This window comes from Aureococcus anophagefferens, assembly GCF_000186865.1.
Source record: "Aureococcus anophagefferens unplaced genomic scaffold AURANscaffold_3, whole genome shotgun sequence".
Taxonomy (NCBI): domain Eukaryota; class Pelagophyceae; order Pelagomonadales; family Pelagomonadaceae; genus Aureococcus; species Aureococcus anophagefferens.
Window position 1 is genome coordinate 445,018 of NW_008705563.1, and position 17,238 is coordinate 462,255.

The 17,238-nt window shown below is 72.5% G+C and overlaps 6 protein-coding genes across 6 annotated transcripts; 3 read left to right on the forward strand and 3 right to left on the reverse strand.

Moving 5' to 3' along the window:
* Positions 1-670: 670 nt before the first annotated feature.
* On the forward strand, positions 671-2,083 carry AURANDRAFT_1966 (hypothetical protein; the record flags this gene model as incomplete). Its single annotated transcript, XM_009035278.1, has 4 exons — positions 671-837; positions 1,005-1,125; positions 1,316-1,593; positions 1,702-2,083. Coding segments are annotated over 4 exons (948 nt in total), but the record flags the coding sequence as incomplete, so codon positions are not given.
* Positions 2,084-3,059: 976 nt separating this feature from the next.
* AURANDRAFT_17988 (hypothetical protein) lies at positions 3,060-3,221 on the forward strand (the record flags this gene model as incomplete). The annotated part of the gene is made up of 1 exon (XM_009035376.1): positions 3,060-3,221. A coding segment is annotated over one exon (162 nt), but the record flags the coding sequence as incomplete, so codon positions are not given.
* Positions 3,222-3,631: 410 nt separating this feature from the next.
* AURANDRAFT_1147 (hypothetical protein) lies at positions 3,632-5,032 on the reverse strand (the record flags this gene model as incomplete). The annotated part of the gene is made up of 1 exon (XM_009035270.1): positions 3,632-5,032. A coding segment is annotated over one exon (1,401 nt), but the record flags the coding sequence as incomplete, so codon positions are not given.
* Positions 5,033-8,806: 3,774 nt separating this feature from the next.
* Positions 8,807-9,316, reverse strand: AURANDRAFT_3629 (hypothetical protein; the record flags this gene model as incomplete). Its single annotated transcript, XM_009035287.1, has 1 exon — positions 8,807-9,316. A coding segment is annotated over one exon (510 nt), but the record flags the coding sequence as incomplete, so codon positions are not given.
* A 2,611-nt stretch (positions 9,317-11,927) lies between these two features.
* Positions 11,928-13,799, forward strand: AURANDRAFT_61571 (hypothetical protein; the record flags this gene model as incomplete). The annotated part of the gene is made up of 2 exons (XM_009035377.1): positions 11,928-12,481; positions 12,848-13,799. 2 exons carry the CDS (start codon positions 11,928-11,930, stop codon positions 13,797-13,799), a joined length of 1,506 nt encoding a protein of 501 aa, XP_009033625.1.
* Positions 13,800-14,041: 242 nt separating this feature from the next.
* Positions 14,042-15,298, reverse strand: AURANDRAFT_61572 (hypothetical protein; the record flags this gene model as incomplete). The annotated part of the gene is made up of 3 exons (XM_009035824.1): positions 14,042-14,554; positions 14,619-15,227; positions 15,296-15,298. The coding sequence occupies 3 exons, from the start codon at positions 15,296-15,298 to the stop codon at positions 14,042-14,044; spliced, it is 1,125 nt and encodes a 374-aa protein (XP_009034072.1).
* Between the last annotated feature and the right edge of the window lie 1,940 nt (positions 15,299-17,238).

Consider the following 17,238-nt stretch of genomic DNA (forward strand, 5'->3'; position numbering starts at 1 on the left):
TTGCATCTTTCGTGTCGATTTGACCTGTCACGATCGAAATTACGATCGAACGAGAGCTCGAAAGGCCGCCTCGTCGTGGGGATAACGTCGGCCTCGATTTAAGCGACCTTCAAGGTGCAGTTTCAAGAGCGCTACAATTGGAGCGCTAGCCTATCTGGGAGAGTGCGTCGTGGGGGACGAAGGAACATAACAGGCTCTCGGCGCGCCGCCCGGCGTCGTGGTCGACCGGCGCGCCGGTCGACGGCGCCGGCCACGCCTCCATCGAAGGCAGCGTCGCCGCCGGCGCCGCGCCGCGAGCGCCTCGTCGCCGACGACCGCCGGGGGCTGCCCGGCCCCGCGGCTCCCGTCGGAAGCGAATTTCGGGCGCCGCATGGCGTCCTACGCCGGCGCCGGGAACGACCGCTTCATCCCGTGCCGGAGCGGGTCGCGCTTCGAGCTCGCGCGCGAGGACTTCGAGAACGACGGCCCCGCGGCCGCGGCGGCCGCGCCGCGCGACGGCGGCCGCGCCGCGCTGCTCCGCGCGGAGCTCCTGGGCGGCGCGCGGCCGCCGTGCGCCCTGGGGTTCTCGCCCGCGAAGCCGCGGCCCGCGAGCCCCCGGGCCTGGGACGGCGCCGCGCCGCGGCCGGGCGGCGACCGCGGCGGCGGCGGCCGCGGCGAGGCCGCGCGGCGGCGCCGGATCCAGGGCGCGCCCTTCAAGGTGCTCGACGCGCCGGGCCTGAGCGACGACTTCTACCTGGATCTGGTGCACTGGAGCTCGTCGAACGTCCTCGCCGTGGGGCTCGGGTCCAAGGTTTATCTTCGGAGCCCGCGGAGCGCAGCGCGGGAAAAGGGCGCGACGTGCCCGACTTCTCTCTCTTTCGTTTTTAATTCGTTTCGGCTGACTTTTGGACGAGCGATCATCTCGAAGAAACGGGCTCGAGGCGTGGGTGCTCTGAAACGCGCGCGCGCGCGGCGCGCTCGCGTCGAAGCGACGTCGAATCGCGCCGTTCCCCGCGCAGGTGGAGCTCGCGCGTCGACGAGCTCTGCGACGTCGGCGCGCGCGACGCGGTGTCGTCGCTCGCCTGGAACGCGCGGGGGTCGCTCCTGGCCGTCGGGTCGCGGTCCGGGCGCATCGCCGTCTGGGACGTCGCGCGGCGGCGCCGCGTGCGCGACGCGCCGGGCGGGAAAAGGGTGATTCAACGTCGCTTCAACGTGAGTGTTCCGCGCGCGCGCGTTCCGGAAAAAGCATCCACGCTTCGAGACCGTTCCGAGAGATGATCGCTCGTCCAAGAATCAGCCGAAACGAGGAAAACGGCCGAGATAGGAGCCTTTGAAGTTTGGGAATGTCGCACTCTTTTCCTGCCCAGGCGACGCGCCGGGCCACGGCGCGCGCGTGGGCACGCTGTGCTGGCGCGGCGACGCGCTGGCGTCCGGGAGCCGGGACCGCGCCATCTGCTGCCGCGACGTGCGCGAGCCGCGGAGCAACTACGCGCGGCTCCGCGCGCACCGCCAGGAGGTCTGCGGCCTGCGCTGGAGCCCCTGCGGCGACTTCCTCGCGTCCGGCGGCAACGACAACGACTTGAAGGTCTGGGACGCGCGGCGCCTGCTGCAGTCGTCCGCGGGCGGCGAGGCGCGGCGCGGCGACGAGGCCCCGGCCCCGGCGGCGCCGCGGCCCGGCGTCGCGCCGCGGCCGCGGCGGCGCCGCGCGGCGCCGCTCTGCAGCTTCGGGGACCACGTCGCGGCCGTCAAGGCCATCGCCTGGTCCCCCCACAAGCGCGGCTCCCTGGCGTCCGGCGCGGGCACGGCGGACCGCACGATCAAGTTCTGGGACGCGCGGACCTGCGCGCTCGTCGACAGCGTCGACACGGGCAGCCAGGTCTGCGCGCTCGCGTGGTCGCGGTCCGTCGACGAGCTCGTGTCGACGCACGGCTACTCGCTGAACCAGATCTGCATCTGGAACGTGCCGAGCCTGACGAACTACGCGACGCTCACGGGCCACTGCCGCCGCGTGCTCTACCTCGCCATCTCGCCGGACAACCAGACCATCGTCACGGGCGCGGGCGACGAGACGCTCCGCTTCTGGTCCTGCTTCCCGGGCGCGCGGGGGCCGGGATCTCGCGCGCCGCCCCACGCGCCCACGGTCCTGCGCTAGAGAACCTTAGGGCGACGCCCAGGGCGGCTCCCGCGCGTCGCGAACCTCGCCGAAGGCCGGCCGCGACGACACCGCGAAGAGCGCGGAGTACGCGTCGGCGGGCGGCTCGAGGAGCGCGTAGTCCAGGCCCGCGGCGTGGAGCGCGTCGAAGAAGGTCAGGCCCGTGTCGCTCTTCGTGACGCCGAGCGCGCACGTCGCGCCGGAAGCGCACGCGCGTTCGAGGACGGCGACGAGCGGCCCGTGCAGCGACGCGTGGTACGCGCAGTCCGCGGCCAGCACGACGTCCGGCGCGAAGGCGTCGAGGGCGCCAAAGGTCCGCGGGTCCGCCCAGTCGAGGAGCGCCGTCGAGACGCGGCCGCCCAATTCGTTGAGCGCGACGTTCGCGTCCAACAACGCCAAATGGTCGCCGAGGTCCGTCAACGCCGCGGCGCTGTCCGGGAAGAGCTTCGCCGCGAAGAGGCCGCTCACGCCCGTGCCCGCGCCGAGCTCGAGGAAGCGCAGCGGCCGGGGTCGCAGCGCCGCGTAGCGCTTTTCGTAGGTCGCGAGGTGGCGGCAGAGCTGCTGGCCCGAGGTCCAGGTCGCGCCGCCGATGCCGACGCCCCAGTCGACCTTGAGGCGCACGGAGACGCCGCCGAAGGCGACGACCTCTTCTTCTGTGTTAGAAGCGGAGGAGGCTGCCGCGGGCGGCTGCATGGCTGGATGCCGAGGCTTTGCAGCCTCCATCGCTGTGGCAAAACTGCACAGTGAACATCACGAGCAGTCGCCTTGACAAGCTCTCCGGCGCAAACTCGACTGCGCGCGCGCACCGCCGACACCGCCACCAGACGCGTCCACGACCGCGCAAGCCGCCGCCGCGCCAAAGAAGCCGCGCGGTTTCGAAGCCATGGGCATCCCCGACGGCCCCGTGCCGCGCGAGATCCCCGCGGCGACCATGGACGCCGTGCAGGAGCTGAGCGACAACCTGGGCACGGGCCTGAACCGCGAATCCCTGGAGATCCTCACGCGGCTCTGCGACTACGGCGTCAACCCCGCCGCGCTCGCGGCCGTCGTCGTCGAGCTGCGCAAGGAGCGGGACGCGCTCGCCGCGGCCGGCGACCCCGACGCGCTCGCGCGCAAGGAGCAGGACGAGCGGGAGCGCCTCGAGCGGGCCGAGGCGCGCGACCGCCGGGACGACTAAGAAGCGCCTTAGGAGCCCGCGCGCTCGGCCGCGCGCGGCGCGGCCTGGTGCTTCTCCGCGGACGCGCGCGCCGCGGCCGCGAGGTCGCCGGCCCGCTTGCCGTTGGGGCTCACCTTGGACACGCGCAGGGACTTCTTCAGGTTCATGGACCGGAGTCTTCCGGCCATGGACTTGGGCTGCGGCGGCCGGATCTGCGAGAGCCGCTGCGTCATGCGGACCATGGAGCTCTTGTAGAGGGGCGTCTGCGCGTCCTCGCCGTCGACGTAGGCCTCGTCGATGGTCGCGTCGATGTCGGCGGACGCGTCGAACTGGCGCAGCACGGTGATGCGGTTCAGCGCGACCTCGCGGAGGTACGCCGCGATGTCGGGGAAGTCCGAGCACGCCTCCACCAACCGCTCGCCGCCGAGCGCGTAGAGCTCGAGCATGCCCATGGCCCGGATCGTCGCCGTGCGCTTCGTGCCCAGCAGCGTCGCGACCTCCCCAAAGTAGCAGCCCGCGGCGAGCACGCGGACGGCGCGGTTGTGCGCGGCGCGGAGCAGGATCTCGCAGAAGCCCTGCGAGATGAAGAACATCGCGCCCGTCTGCGCGCCCTCGCTGAAGACGACGTCGCCGTCGAAGAAGGACGTCGGCCGCAGGTGGATCGCGAGCGTCGCGAAGAACCGCTCGGGCGAGTTCCGCAGCAGCGGCGTCTTCGGCCGGATGCTCCGCGTGTTGTAGAGCGAGATCTCCTTGCGGAGCTCCGGGTTGAGGTTTTGCAGGATGGACGTCTCGTCGAAGAACTTGCCGCCCATGAAGCGCACGTAGTAGTACTCCTTGACGCGGTCCATGGTCATGCGCGGGAATTTCCGCATGCGCATGTACTCGAGCGCCGCGTTCAGCTTCTCCTCGAAGTTCCGCGAGCCGACGTTCGCGTTCGCGATGATGGCCGCCATGTTCGACACGAGCATGGCGAAGAAGACCGTGCCGATGTAGAGGCACAGCAGCGTGACCCAGGACTCGACGCGGCACCAGCCCGTGGCCCGCAGGCACTGCTGCGACACCGCGGGCTCCGCGAAGGCGATCTGCACGAAGCTCGCCAAAATCTTGTAGAGGGACCAGGTGTAGCGCATGGACACACTCAACCGCTTGCCGCCGTGCTTGTCCACGAGGCCGCTCCGCACGACCCACGACTCCGAGGGGAAGCCGTAGAGGCGGCAGAGCAGGTAGAAGAGGCAGCCGAGCCAGTGGGCCAGCACGAGCAGGTAGAGCAATAAACGCACGAGCTTGAACACCGCGTCGCTGATGCGGATGCCCAGGTCGTCGAGCACCTGGAACAGGAACGTCCGCAGCCGCTGGACGAACTGCGTCGCGCGCATGAGCTTCAGCAGCTTCGACAGCTTCGCGAGCCGCGCGAGCTTCAGCGCCTTCTTCCCGGAGACCAACGCGCCGCCGTTCTCGTTGATGAACAGCTTCAGGATGTGGGAGATGGGGATGGACGACGTGAGGTCGATGAGCAGCCACGTCGACGCGTAGCGCCGCGCGACGGCGTAGCGGTCCATCACGAGGACGTCGTTGTAGTTCACGAAGCCCACGTTGAACGTCTTCAGGATGTCGAGGCAGAAGTAGAGGTCGATGCTCAGGCCCAGGTACTCGACGGCCGCCGTCTCGCCGATCTCCTCGAACGCGAGTTCCACCGGCAAAAAGATGAAGATAAAAACCAACAGCGTCATGATCGCCGCGTCGAAGACCTGGATGAGGCCGTCGTTGGGTTCCCGCAGCTCGACGCCGGCGACCCAGGAGCTCCGGTCGCCGACGACGCGGCACACCGTCTCCTCCTCGAGCGTGAGCAGCATCGCCTTCTGCTTCTTGCAGGCCTCGTCGAAGGCCTCGGAGCGGCACTCCTCGATGGACAGGCAGAGCGTGACGAAGTCGCCCTTGTTGAGCGCCGTGGAAAGCGGGAGCCGCGCCTTGTGCCGCGCGCGCGCGACCGCGGCCGCGGGCGCGGGCCGGCCCAGCGCGTCCATCGCGGACGCGACGTCGCCGACGGCCACGGCGCCCCGCGACGCCACGAGGTCGTCAAACTTGGCCTCGACCTTGGCCACGAAGGCCGACGTGTTCGCGGACCGCGCGAGCCGCGCCTCCGCGAGCAGCGCGGCGGACAGCGCCGTGTGCCGCTGGCCGACGTGGCGCGCCTTCTCCGCGCGCTGCGTCTGGCGCCGCGTCGACGGGAAGACGCGGCTCCGCTTGCCGGCGCCCTGCCACGTCGACGCCGCCGGGTCCGCCGCCGGCGCGGCGGACGCGCCCGCGGGCGCCGCGGGCGCGCGGCCGTTCCACAGGTTCCACGCGCGCCGCAGCTTCGCCTCCCGGCCCCGCCGCATGTCGATGAGCCGCAGCCGCAGGAAAAGCTGGCGCCCGACGGCGTCGGACATGGGCGGCCGCGCCGTGGACACCGTGCGCGTCGCCAACAAGTCCTCGAGCTCCGCGGCGGACGCCGTGACCTTGCCCGTCGCCCGGTCGACGACGGCCGACAGGTCGCGCGGCTTCGCCGCCTTCGAGCTCCGCTGGTCGGCCACGGAGGCGCGGAGCGACGCCCAGCGGCTCAGGCGCGCGGACCGCCGCTCGTCCCGCGCGTCCTGCGCGGCGAGCGCGCGGCTCTGGCCGCCCGGCGACCCGCCGTCGTCGCGGCCGAGCGCGGCGCGCGACGCCGCTTCGAGCTGCTCGACGAGCACGGCGAGGTCGTCGCCGCCGGGGGCGCCCAGCGACGCCACGAGGTCCTCGATGGCCGCCGCCGCGCCCATGAGGGCGTCGACGTGCACCTCGAGCGCGCCGAGCGACCGCGCGGCGTCGGCGGCCTCCGGGTCGGGCGCCACCGCGACGACGGCGTCGCTTCCGCCGCCGCCGTTGGCCTCCGCCATGGCGGCGGCCGGCAGGATGGGACCCAGCAGCGAGCCGGAGATCCTGCAAGAAAGGTAGAGGCCCACCTCGATGGTCGAAGTCGTCGGTGGGCAGGCTCCGAAACCGCTGTTCACCATCGTGTTCAACTATGAGACTGCACCATCAGACGTTGCCTTGAACGCAAGGCGTCTCAGCGAGCGTCGTCGCGGTGCACTCGTGCGGCATGGCGCGAGCGGTCGCGGTCGCGCTCTGCTGCGCAGCATCCGCCGCATTCGTCGCGCCGGCGCCGCGGCTACGCGTACGCACGCGCGCGTCGGCCTGGGAGAAGTCGTGCTGGAGCGGCGACCCCTACCCGACGCGCGCGCCGCCCGCGCCCGCGCCGCCGCCGCCACCGCACACCACGACGACCTATTTCGAGTGCGCGCGCTTCGCCGCCCCGGCGCTGGCCATCTACGTCGCCGGCCCGCTCATGTCGCTCATCGACGCCGCGCTCGTCGGCCGCCGCGGGTCGTCGGCGGCGCTCGCCGCGCTGGGACCCGCGGGCACGATCTCCGACTCGGCGACGACGCTCCTCGTCTTCCTCTCCGTCGCGACGACGAACTTCGTCGCGCGGAGCGGCTGCGACGACGCGGGCGCCGGCGACCTCGACGCCGCGGCGCGCGCGGCGACGACGGGCCTGGCGCTCGCGGCGTGCTTCGGCGTCGCGGTCGGCGGCCTGCTCGTGGTCAAGAGCCTGCCGCTGAGCCTGTGGTACGCCGGCGGCTCGGGCGACCTCGCGCCCCTGGTCGCGCGCTACGTCGCGGTGCGGGCCTACGCGCTGCCCGCGGCGCTCGTCGCGTCCGTGGCGCAGGCGGCGTGCCTCGGCGCGCGGGACTCCGTGACGCCCGCGGTGTCCGTGGCCGTGGGCGCCGCGCTGAATTTAGCCGGCGACGTGTTACTCGTGCCGTCGCGGGGCCTCGTGGGCGCGGCCGAAGCGACGGCGGCGTCGCAGTACGCGGCCGCGGCGCTGCTCGTCCGCAAATTGTGGACGCGCGGCTTCCTCTGCCGCGCCTGCTTTGGCAAGCGGCGGCGCCTGCCGCGGCTTCGGGACTGCGCGCCCTTCTTCGGGTTCGGGCCCTTCGTCTGGTGCTGCGTCGTGAAGCTGTTCCTGCACAACTCCGCGGCGAAGACGGCCGCGTCGATGGGCGGCGCCGCGGCGGCCGCGCACACGGTCATCTTCTCCGTGGCCATGTTCTGCTTCGTGCTCGGCGACGTCGGGACGTCGCTCGCGCTCGCGTTCCTGCCTCGATTCGCGGGGGACGGCGGCGAAGCCGAGGGCCGGCTCGCGTTCGACGTCGCCGCGGCGCGGCCGTCCGTCGCAAGCATCCTCCGGGTCTGCTGGACGATTTCCGGCGTGTGCGTCGCGGCGAGCTCGGCGGTCGTGCTCCGGGGCGCGCGCGCGTTCACGACGGACGGCGCCGTCGTGACCGCGGTCGCGGCGTGCCTGCCGCTGACCGCGGGGACGCTCGCGCTCCACGCGTCCGCCGTGACCCTCGAGGGCGTGCTCCTCGTGCGCCGCGACCTCGGCTTCCTCTGCGGGTTCTACGCCTTCCTCGCCGCCTGCGTCGCCGCGCTCCACGGCGCCGTCGCGCGGCGAAACCTCGGGCTCCGCGCGCTCTGGGGCGTCTACGTCTACTTCCAGGGCGTCCGCGCGCTCGCCTTCGCCTGGCGCGCGGGCCTCCTGGCGCCCCGCGCCTTCCTCGCGGCCCGGCGGCCCGCGCGCGCGCGGCCGCCGACGCCCGCGCTCGCCGCGCGATAAAAACGAGTCCTGAGATGGGCGCACATGACCGAGTCGCGGCACCACCGACGCGGCGAAAAAACACACATCCGACCTTCAGGCGCACACCGACCGCCTTACAACAGGGACGCGTCGTCGCCGCCGCTCGGGTCGCGCGCGTCGGGCCCGAGGGGCAGCTTCGTCGACTCGCCGACGGCGAGCGTGCCCTGGCCGACGCAGACGGTCCGGAGGCGCGCCGCGACGTCCGCGAACGTCGGCCTCCGCTCCGGGTCCTGGGCCCAGCAGGCCTCCATGGTCGCGCGGACGCGGTCCGGCAGCGCCGCGGGCACCTGGGGCCGCAGCTCGCCGGCCTTGACGGCGTCGGCGATGGCATTCTCCCGGTCCGCGAGCGTCCCCGGCGTCACGTAGTGGTGGTACGGGTCGCCGTTCTGGCCTGGGCAGCACAAGAGAGATTCAACGTCGCTTCAACGTGAGTGTTCCGCGCGCGCGCGTCACGAGAAAAACATCCACGCGTCGAGACCGTTCCGAGAGATGATCGCTCGTCCAAAAATCAGCCGAAACGAGTGGAAAACGGCCGAGATCGGAGCCTCTGAAGTTGGGAATTTCGCTCTCTTGTCCTGCCCTGGTTCTGGCTGAACGTCGCCGCGGTGACGATGCCGAACGCGAAGACGTCCAGGCGGCTCATGGCCTCGAAGCCGCAGACCCGCGGCGACTCGCCGCCGCCGAGCACGCCGCCGCCGGCGCCGAGCATCTCCGGCGCCGCGTAGCACGCCGTCGCGCCCGCGGACATGCGCCGCGGCGCGGACCGCTTCCGCCGCTGGCCGTCGTCGCCGCCGTCGTCGTCGACGAGCTGGCTCAGCCCGAAATCCGACACCTTGGCGCCCAGGTCCTTGTCGAGGAGGATGTTGCCCGGCTTGAGGTCGTGGTGCAGCACGCGCTCCGCGTGGAGGTACGTCAACGCCAGCGCGACCTGGAACAGGATCAGCGACCGGTCGTTGACGCTCAGCCGCGGCGGCCGCGCCGCCCGGCCGGTGCCGCGCCGCGCCGCCGGCGCCTCGCCGCGGAGCAGCGCGTCGAGCGCGTAGGGGCAGTGCTCCGTGACGATGAAGCAGTAGACGTCGCGGCGCGAGATGCCGTAGAACGTGAGCACGTGGGGGTGCTTCAGCTTGTGGAGGAGCGTCACCTCGCGCGAGAACTCGTCGAGATCCGACGGGTCGATGAAGGAGCTGAAGAGCTGCTTGATGGCCACGCGCGCGCCGAGGAACTCGCCCTCGTAGACCTGGCCCGCGGCGCCCGCGCCGATCTTCGCGACGACGCGGAGCCGCTCGAAGTCGATCTGCCAGGACTGGAGCGTCGCGAAGCGCTTCCGCGTCGCCGCGGCCCGGTGTTCGCGTAGGTCGTCGTCGGCGTGGGCCTTCTCCTCCTCCGCGTGGCGCGACCGCCGCGTCAGCGACGAGATTAGGGCCTTCTGCGGCGACTGGAAGCCGTGCTTCGGCGACCGCGACTCCGCGAGCTCCTCGTCGACCTTGACCTCGGGCATGGAAATGCCCGCGCCGCCGTCGCCGGGCGCGGGGAAGAGCCACGCGGCCAGGTTGTTCGCGGAGAACGGGTTGCTGATGCCGCGCATGTCCGTCGACTGCTTCGCGTCGACGCGCACCGCCTGCGCGAAGGCCACGCGCCCCTGGCGCTCCGTCGCCCGCGCCACGCAGGAAAAGGCCACGAGGAGCACGAGGCCCGTGAGCAGCGGGAAGACGCGCGCGTGCGCGTCGCTCAGCAAACACGCGAGCAGCGCGACGACGTCGAGCGACAGCGCCAAGAGCACGCCCTTGAGCTTCAGCCCGAAGCAGAGCGAAAACAAACCACCATCGACGGCAACATCTAAACCGAGGTAGTAGGGCCGGCTCCAGGCGTCGCCGAAGCGGAGGAAGTACGCGAGGAAGATCTGCGCGGCGTGCGCGACGGCGAGCGCGAGCGCGTGGCGCGTCCACCGGTCCCGGCTCCCGTCGCCGTCGCGCAGCTCGACGCACCTGGCGCCGGCGCGCAGGGACGCGACGAGGGCGACGAAGCCCAGGAGGACCCAGACCTCGCGCGGGTGCCACGTCGTGCCGCGCGAGACGCCCTGGACGACGTCCGCGCCCACGCGTACGACCAGAATCCCCGCGCGCGTGAGCCAGGGCGTCGCCCCTAGAAGCCGCGCGCAGCGCGCCCGGTACGTCGCGTAGCGCTCCTCGAGCGCGGCCATGTTGAACTCGAGCGTCACCCAGTCGAGGTCCGTGAGCGCGGCCTCGAGCTCCGCGCCGTCGACCTCCATGGACGGCGCCGACGACTGGCGCAGGCGCTCCATGGCGTTGTGGTGCGCTTGTTGGTGGTGTTGCGGCGTTCGTCACTCGTGCGGCGCGGCGGACGCGGCGCCTCGTGCGGCGCGGCGCGGCGCTCGACTTGGCGCCTGGCACAGAGCCGGAATCGATTCAGGCACCAAGGCGCCCAAGGTAGAGCTCTTCGGCGCGCCGCGATCTCGCCACGTGCGCGCGGCGGACGCGCGGCGCGGCGCGCGGCTCGTGCGCGCGGCGGACGCGCGGCGCGGCGCGCGGCTCGTGCGGCGCGGCGCGCGCGAAGCTCGACGAGGCCGGCGCCCGGCACCGGCGCGGCTCCGAGAACTCGAATTTCGAGGTGGGGGGGTGAGGCCTACTACGCCTCCTACTGCGAGCCGCCCGGCCGCGGGGACGAGCGCCGGCGCCCGGCTCTGGCGGGCGCCGCTCACCCTTTTCACGAAGAAAGCGCACATCAAGTGGGGCGCGTCCAAGACCGATGCGGCCGCGGGCCGCCTGGAGCCCGACTCGAGCAATTAGAGTAGGGGGGTGGGCGGCTTAAGACGCCGAGTCCCGGAGTAGCCTGAGGCGCGTCGAGCACCGAGGTGGAGCCAGGCACGTCGCGTTCCGCCTAAGGCGACTCGCCGCCGGTCTTGAGCTTCGCGGCGATCGCGTCATCCGAGAGCGCGTTCACCGCCTCGGGCGAGAGGACCTCGGGCTTGCACATCCAGCCGCTGCTGCATCGCCGCCACGTGTGCACAAGGAAAGCGTCGTGACGACGACCTACAAGCTCCTCGCGGCCATCACGGAGGGCGTGGCGCGGTTCGCCTTCAAGGACAACGAAAAAGCCGCCCTGAGGGCGTGGCGCGAAGACTTCTCGGCGAGCGCATCTGCCAGGCCGCCCCCTACTAGCCCGAGCGCCAGGCCACCCCATCGCGGACGCGCCCGGCTACGCGACACAACCCCGACGAAAAAAGGCTTACTCCGGCGGCGGCTCCGCCTGGGGGTCGCGGCGCCTCGGGTCCCAGAGCGCCTCGAGCTGGAGGTCCGCGCGCGCGTGCTCCGTGAGGAGCTGGACGACGACGGCGTCGAGGTCGACGGAGACCCAGTCCGGGTCGTCGACGCCGTCGGCGCGCGGGGGCCGCCCGCGCCGCTTCGCCTCGGCGAGGACCGCGTCCGCGAGCGACCGCAGGTGCTTCGGCGACAGCGCCGACGCGAGGACCATGGCGTCGCCGGGCGCGTCCGCGGGCAGCGCGATGGTCTCGACGTCGACGGCGCCCGCGTCCTCGAGGATGGCCAGCACGTCGCCGCGGTCCAGGGGCGCCGTCGTCGCCGGGAAGCGGCTCGGCGCCCGCGCCTTGCGGCCCTTGTCCTTGGTCCGCGCCGGCGGCACCCAGGACCAGGTGTTGTCGTCGGCCGCGGCGCCGCTCGACGCACGGAGCATCGCGGGGCGGGCGACGCGCCGCGCGTTGACCGAGCGACGCGCCGCACGCATCATGCTGGCCCCCGCTGCGGCACTCATCGGGCAAGGGAGAGCTGCAAGGTTGCCAATGTTGAAGGAAAGGTGCTTTTGTTTTGCGGGCTGCCCCGGATCTGCGCGGCGGCCGCGCCTTCCCGGCGCACCGCGCGCCGCGGCCGTCGCCCCGCCGCGCTCGTGCGATGAGCTTCAACCGCCTCCTAAAGGAGGCGTCGGCGGAGGCCAAGGACGACTACTCGCCGCTGCCGCCGCGCGAGGCCAAGGGCGCCAAGGGCGGCGCGACGCCGCCGCTCGACGCCGCGGCCGCCGCGGAGCTCGTGAACCTCGTCTCCGAGTACCTCTTCGACCTCTTCGACGCGAACCTCATGGACGAGTTCCTCGCGCTCGAAAAGTTCGAGGTCGACTGCGCGGACGAGTTCGACCCCGACGCCGAGGAGTTCACCTTCGCCCAGGAGCGGCTCCACCGCGAGTTCGTGGGCATGATGGAGGGCTACGTGGAGGCGTACATCGCGGGCCTGGGCCGGTCCCTCGACGACTTCTACGAGGCCGTGCGCCTCCAACGAGACGACGAGTCGCAGGGCGGCAGCGACGCGCGCGAGTGCGTCGAGGTGCTCTTCGAGATGGCCGACATCACGGTGTGGGCCACGGGCATGCGCGCGCGCGCGCGCCACCGGCGCCTCGAGCGCGAGGCGCCGAAGCTCGCGCCGCCGCGGCCGCGGCCGGCCGCGTCGCCGTGGTAACTCGCGACCGCCGGGCGGCGGGGCTTCTCGCCTTCTTCCCTGGCGCGGGCGGCGCTGCGCAGGCTGCGGCCGAGGCCCGCACTGCGACGCTACGGCTGCGGCTGCCCGAGGCCTTGTGCAGAAGGCTCAATATGCAGGCCTATATGCCGAAGATGAAGAAGCCGCCACACACGCAGATCCGCCGCAATGGCTCGCGTCGTGGGTTGCGCGTTCCTCGTCGCCGTCGGCGTCGGAGCCTTCGTCGACCGCGCGGTCCCGGCGCGGGGCCGCGGCCCCGCGCCGCTCGGCGCCTCCGCCGTCGCGCCGCTGCCGCGCGTCGTCGTGGACCTCGATGTTGTCGCGGACACTCTGCCGCTCGAGAGCGAGGTCTACCTGGAGACGCTGCAGCACCTGCGGCCCGAGGGCCCCTGGGCCGAGCTGCGCGAGCTGCCGGACCACCGCTGGCGCACCTTCGACCTCAGCGCCAAGTTCGCGCGCGTGCTCGCGGAGCGGCGCGTCGCGCGGCCGGCCGAGGCGACGATGATCCTGCGCTTGCTCTTCGAGGAGGACGAGGTCGGCAAGCGCGCCCTCGCCGCGCGCGACGACCCGAGCGGCCAGCGGTGGGACGGCGGCGGCTGGGCGCCGACCGAGGGCGATTTGGCGGGCGTGCGGCCGGGCACGCGGCCGTTGACCGCCGGGGAGGTCGTGGAGAACTGGGACGAGGTGCTCCGGTGGCGCTGTTTAGCGGCGTGGCAAGCGGAGGATCGCGCCTTCTCCGAGGACGCCATCGACGCGGCCTGCGCGGCGACGATCCGGAGCCGGCTCCGGACCGACGCGGCCGGCGTCGCGGACGCGCTGTCCTGGCGGCCCGACGCGCTCCGCGCGCTCCGGGCCGCCTGCGACGCCGGCACGGTCGACGAGGCGCTCGTGCTCGTGCGCGCGGACCTGCTGGGCTTCGCGAACGCGCCCGACGACCGCGAGACGCTCGAGGGCTGGCGCCGCGTCGTCGGCGGCGTGTTGCCCGGCGCGGACTGCGCGCTCGCGACGGGCGCGCTCGACGTCGCCGACGAGATCGATTTGTACGACGGGCAGACCCTCTACTACGGCGGGAGCCCCCAGCTCACGCTGCAGCTGGGCGCCGCGCTGAAGCAGGAGGTCGACGCGCGGACCGCGGGGCTCCACCTCTGCCGCTGGGTGAAGCGCTGGACGCCGGGCGGCGCGCCGCCGCCGACGCTCACGTCCTTCAACATCATCCAGCTCGAGAACGACCACCGCGACTTCCGCCTGGCGCTCGGGCTGACCCCCTCCCCCGGGGGCAAGGGGGCGCGGGACTAACCATGCTCGCGGGACCCGCGGGCTGTCCGGATTCGCGGCGGGCGCGCGCCGTCGGCAGTCCGGGTGCTTCGTAACGCCGGCGGGATATGCTAAACGCCGCTTCAAGTGAGGCTTCTCCGAGTCGAGCGACGCCTCCCGCTGCCCATCCCCGTCGTCCACCATCGTCTTTCCAAAAAACTCTTTTTTGTTTTCATTGAACTGGAACCTCGGCCCGAGGTTGGGTTGGGATAAGTATGATCTTATCAGTCGTTGCCCGCCCGGTTGCTGCCGCCGCCCAACGAGAACGACCCCGCGGCGGAGATGAAGTTGCGGCGGCCCCCGAGGCGACGCCGGGCCTTGTTGACGGGCGCGTCTTTCAGCGCGGCGGGCTCGCCCTTCGGGCTCGGGACCTCCGAGGCGGCCGCGGGCTTCTGGGAGCCGCCGCGCGTGTTGCTGTGGCGGTACCGCGCCTCGACGAGCCGCGCTTGGTCGATGGGCAGCGTGAGGTCGATGTCCCCGAGCACGGCCTCGGCCGTCGAGAGGCGGCGGTCGATGTCGGTCTCGTACTCGTACTCGACCTGCTCGTTGATGTACACCGTGCGCTCCGCGTTGTCCGGCTTGAAGTGCACGTCGCCCGTCGAGAAGACCTTGAGCGTGTCGCCCTCCGTCGAGTAGAACTCGACGCCGAACGCGTCCGCCATCTCGTAGCGCGTCACCTTGAAGTTGATGTACGACTGCGACACGTAGGGGTCGTTCCACCACTGGTTGCCCCAGACCTCCGTAGCGAGCGTCGACGAGTCGCAGGTCGTGACGCAGTCCGCGGGCGCTCGCGGTCTGCACCACGTTGCCGGACTCCGTGAGGTCGTAGGTCGACGTGTCGTCGTCCGAGTACGTGACGGTGATGTCGCTGCCCGTCACCTCGGACACCTTCGCGGAGTAGGACTCGCCGTCGTCGTAGAGCGCGGAGACGGCGTCGCCGACCTCGCAGTAGTTGACCGCCGAGTCCGTCACGAGCTCGCCGCCGCTGAGGAGCGCCGACGGGCACTCGAAGCCCCCGTACCAGTAGCCGTCTTCCGAGTACGTGTTGTTCTCGCTGTAGTACGGGCAGCACGTGTGGCTCCCGACCTCGCAGTAGCACTTGGCGCACACCGACGACACGCCGCCCGTGTTCGCGCGGCACGTCGAAGGGATGCCGTTCGGGCACGGGTACACGCCGCCGCTCGTGCCCGTCTGGCACTCCCAGTCGAACGGCACGACGAAGCCCGCGCGCTCGAACAAGTTCAAGTCGCCCGAGCCCAGGCCGAGCACGCCGAGGCTCTCCCCGTCTTCGAGGCGGCGGCGCATGGGCAGTTGGTAGTCGTCCAAGGTCGAGTAGTCGTCCGGGTCGACGCCGTGCCCGAGCGTCGTGGTGCCGATGGGCGCGGACGGCGTGTAGGTGTGGTTGTAGACCTGCGAGGCGCAGTGTGGAGGGGCTGCGAGGCGGGTGTGCGGGGCAGCGTTTGGACGCGGGATCGCACCATCTTCTCGACGTGGTCCAGCGTCGCCTCGATGCTCTCGAGGTCCTCGGAGGAGGTGGCGCTGGAGCTGCTGCCGAAGGCCGCGGCGCCGACGGCGAGCGCGAGGATCGCATGCTGTACATCGCTGCGGGCACGCTTGGAATTTTAGCCTGCATTCTACACTATCCGATGGTGCACGGCAATTGCACGGTGAACTTCGATAAATCCTTCTCGCGCGCTTCCTTCTCGCGTGCGAAGCAAGTTGCGCGCTCGACGATGACATCGCCTCGCGCCGTCGCGTCGCCGTCGCGCGCCGTGCTCGTGGAACGGGGGCTCGTCGAGCGGGACGACCCCGACGCGCTGCTGCGGTCGGCGAAGCTCGCGTGCCTCGTCGACGGCGGTTCGCCGGCCTACGTCGTCGAGCGCCTCGGCGCCGGCGCCGTCGTGGCGGCCGCCGGCGACCCCTGCGAGTACGTCGCGTGCGTCGTCGAGGGCGCGGCGGCCTACGCCGAGTGCGCCGACGGCGACGACGACTTCGGGCCCGGCGACGCCGTCGGCGAGGGCGCGGTCTTCGAGGCGTCGCCTCGGTTCCTCGCGACGGTCGTCGCGGTCGACGGCGCCGTCGCCGTGCGCGTGCCGCGGAGCCGCTACGAGGCCGCGCGCGCGGCGCGCGTCGCCGACGGCCGGGCCGCGTCGGCGTGGCTCGGGGGCCACTGCGTCTTCGAGCACGTCGCCGCGGCGACGCGCGCGCGCTGGCTCCGGGGCGTCGAGCGGCCCGCGCTCCGGAAGGGCGCCCTCGTGCGCGGCGGCTCCTACCGGAACGCCGTCTTCCTCCTCGAAAAGGGCACGTACCGCGTCGTCGCCGCGCGGTCCGCGGACGAGGCGTCGGCCGTCGCGACGCTCTACGGCGGCGCGGAGCTCTTCGGCGTCGTAGAGCACGTCGACGCGCGCGCGGCGCGCGCGCACGGGCGGCGGGACCTGCGCGTGCTCAGCGACGACGCGGCCTGCTTCGAGGTGAAGCAGGGCGTCGCGCGCCGCATGCTCGAGGACCCGACGATCCGCGGCGCCTGGGCCGCGCTCGCGCGGCACCGGGCCAAGTGGGAGGAGGCGACGGTCGCGGTCATCGAGGCCGCGCGCGGCTCCCGCGCGCGCGTCACGCTCGACCACGCCCAGATGAAGGTCGCGCGCTACCTCTGCGGGCCCCACCTCGTCAAGGGCGCGAAGCACTGGTCGAAGCTCAAGGGCGCGGTCGCGCCGCGCGACGGCGGCGACGGCTCCGACGCCGCCGCGCCGACGGGCCTCGACGCGGCGCTCACGAACGCGCTCACGGCGAACCGCCTCAAGCGCCAGTCCGCGCCAGGGCAGGACAAGAGAGCGAAATTCCCAACTTCAAAGGCTCCTCTCTCGGCCGATTTCCACTCGTTTCGGCTGATTTTTGGACGAGCGATCATCTCTTGGAACGGTCTCGAAGCGTGGATGCTTTTTCCGGAACGCGCGCGCGCGGAACACTCACGTTGAAGCGAAGTTGAATCTCTCTTGTCCTGCCCAGGTCCGCGCCGGGCCTCTTCCGCATGGGCGAGGTCGCCGCGGAGGAGCGGCGGCTGACCGAGCACGCGGTCCAGGCGAAGCGCGCGCCTCGATTCACCGCGCCGACGTCCTTCGCCGCCGTCGTCGTCGCGGCCGCGCGCGCGGCCGCGGAGGAGCAGGCGGCGGCGCGCGCGCCCGCCGCGCCCGCCGCCGAGGCGCCGGCCGCGGCGCCGCGCGCGGGCGCCGGGCGCGCCGGGCGGCGCGCCGTCGACCTCGACGACGGCGCGGAGCCCCTCGCCGAGTCGCGGTCCGCGCCCGCGGCGAGGCAACCCCCGCGGACGCTCGAGGAGTCGCGGTCCGTGCCCGAGCTGCCGCGGCGCCGCGAGCGGCGCCGGTCCGCGTCCGCGCTCGAGGCCGGCGCGGGCGACAAGCCCAAG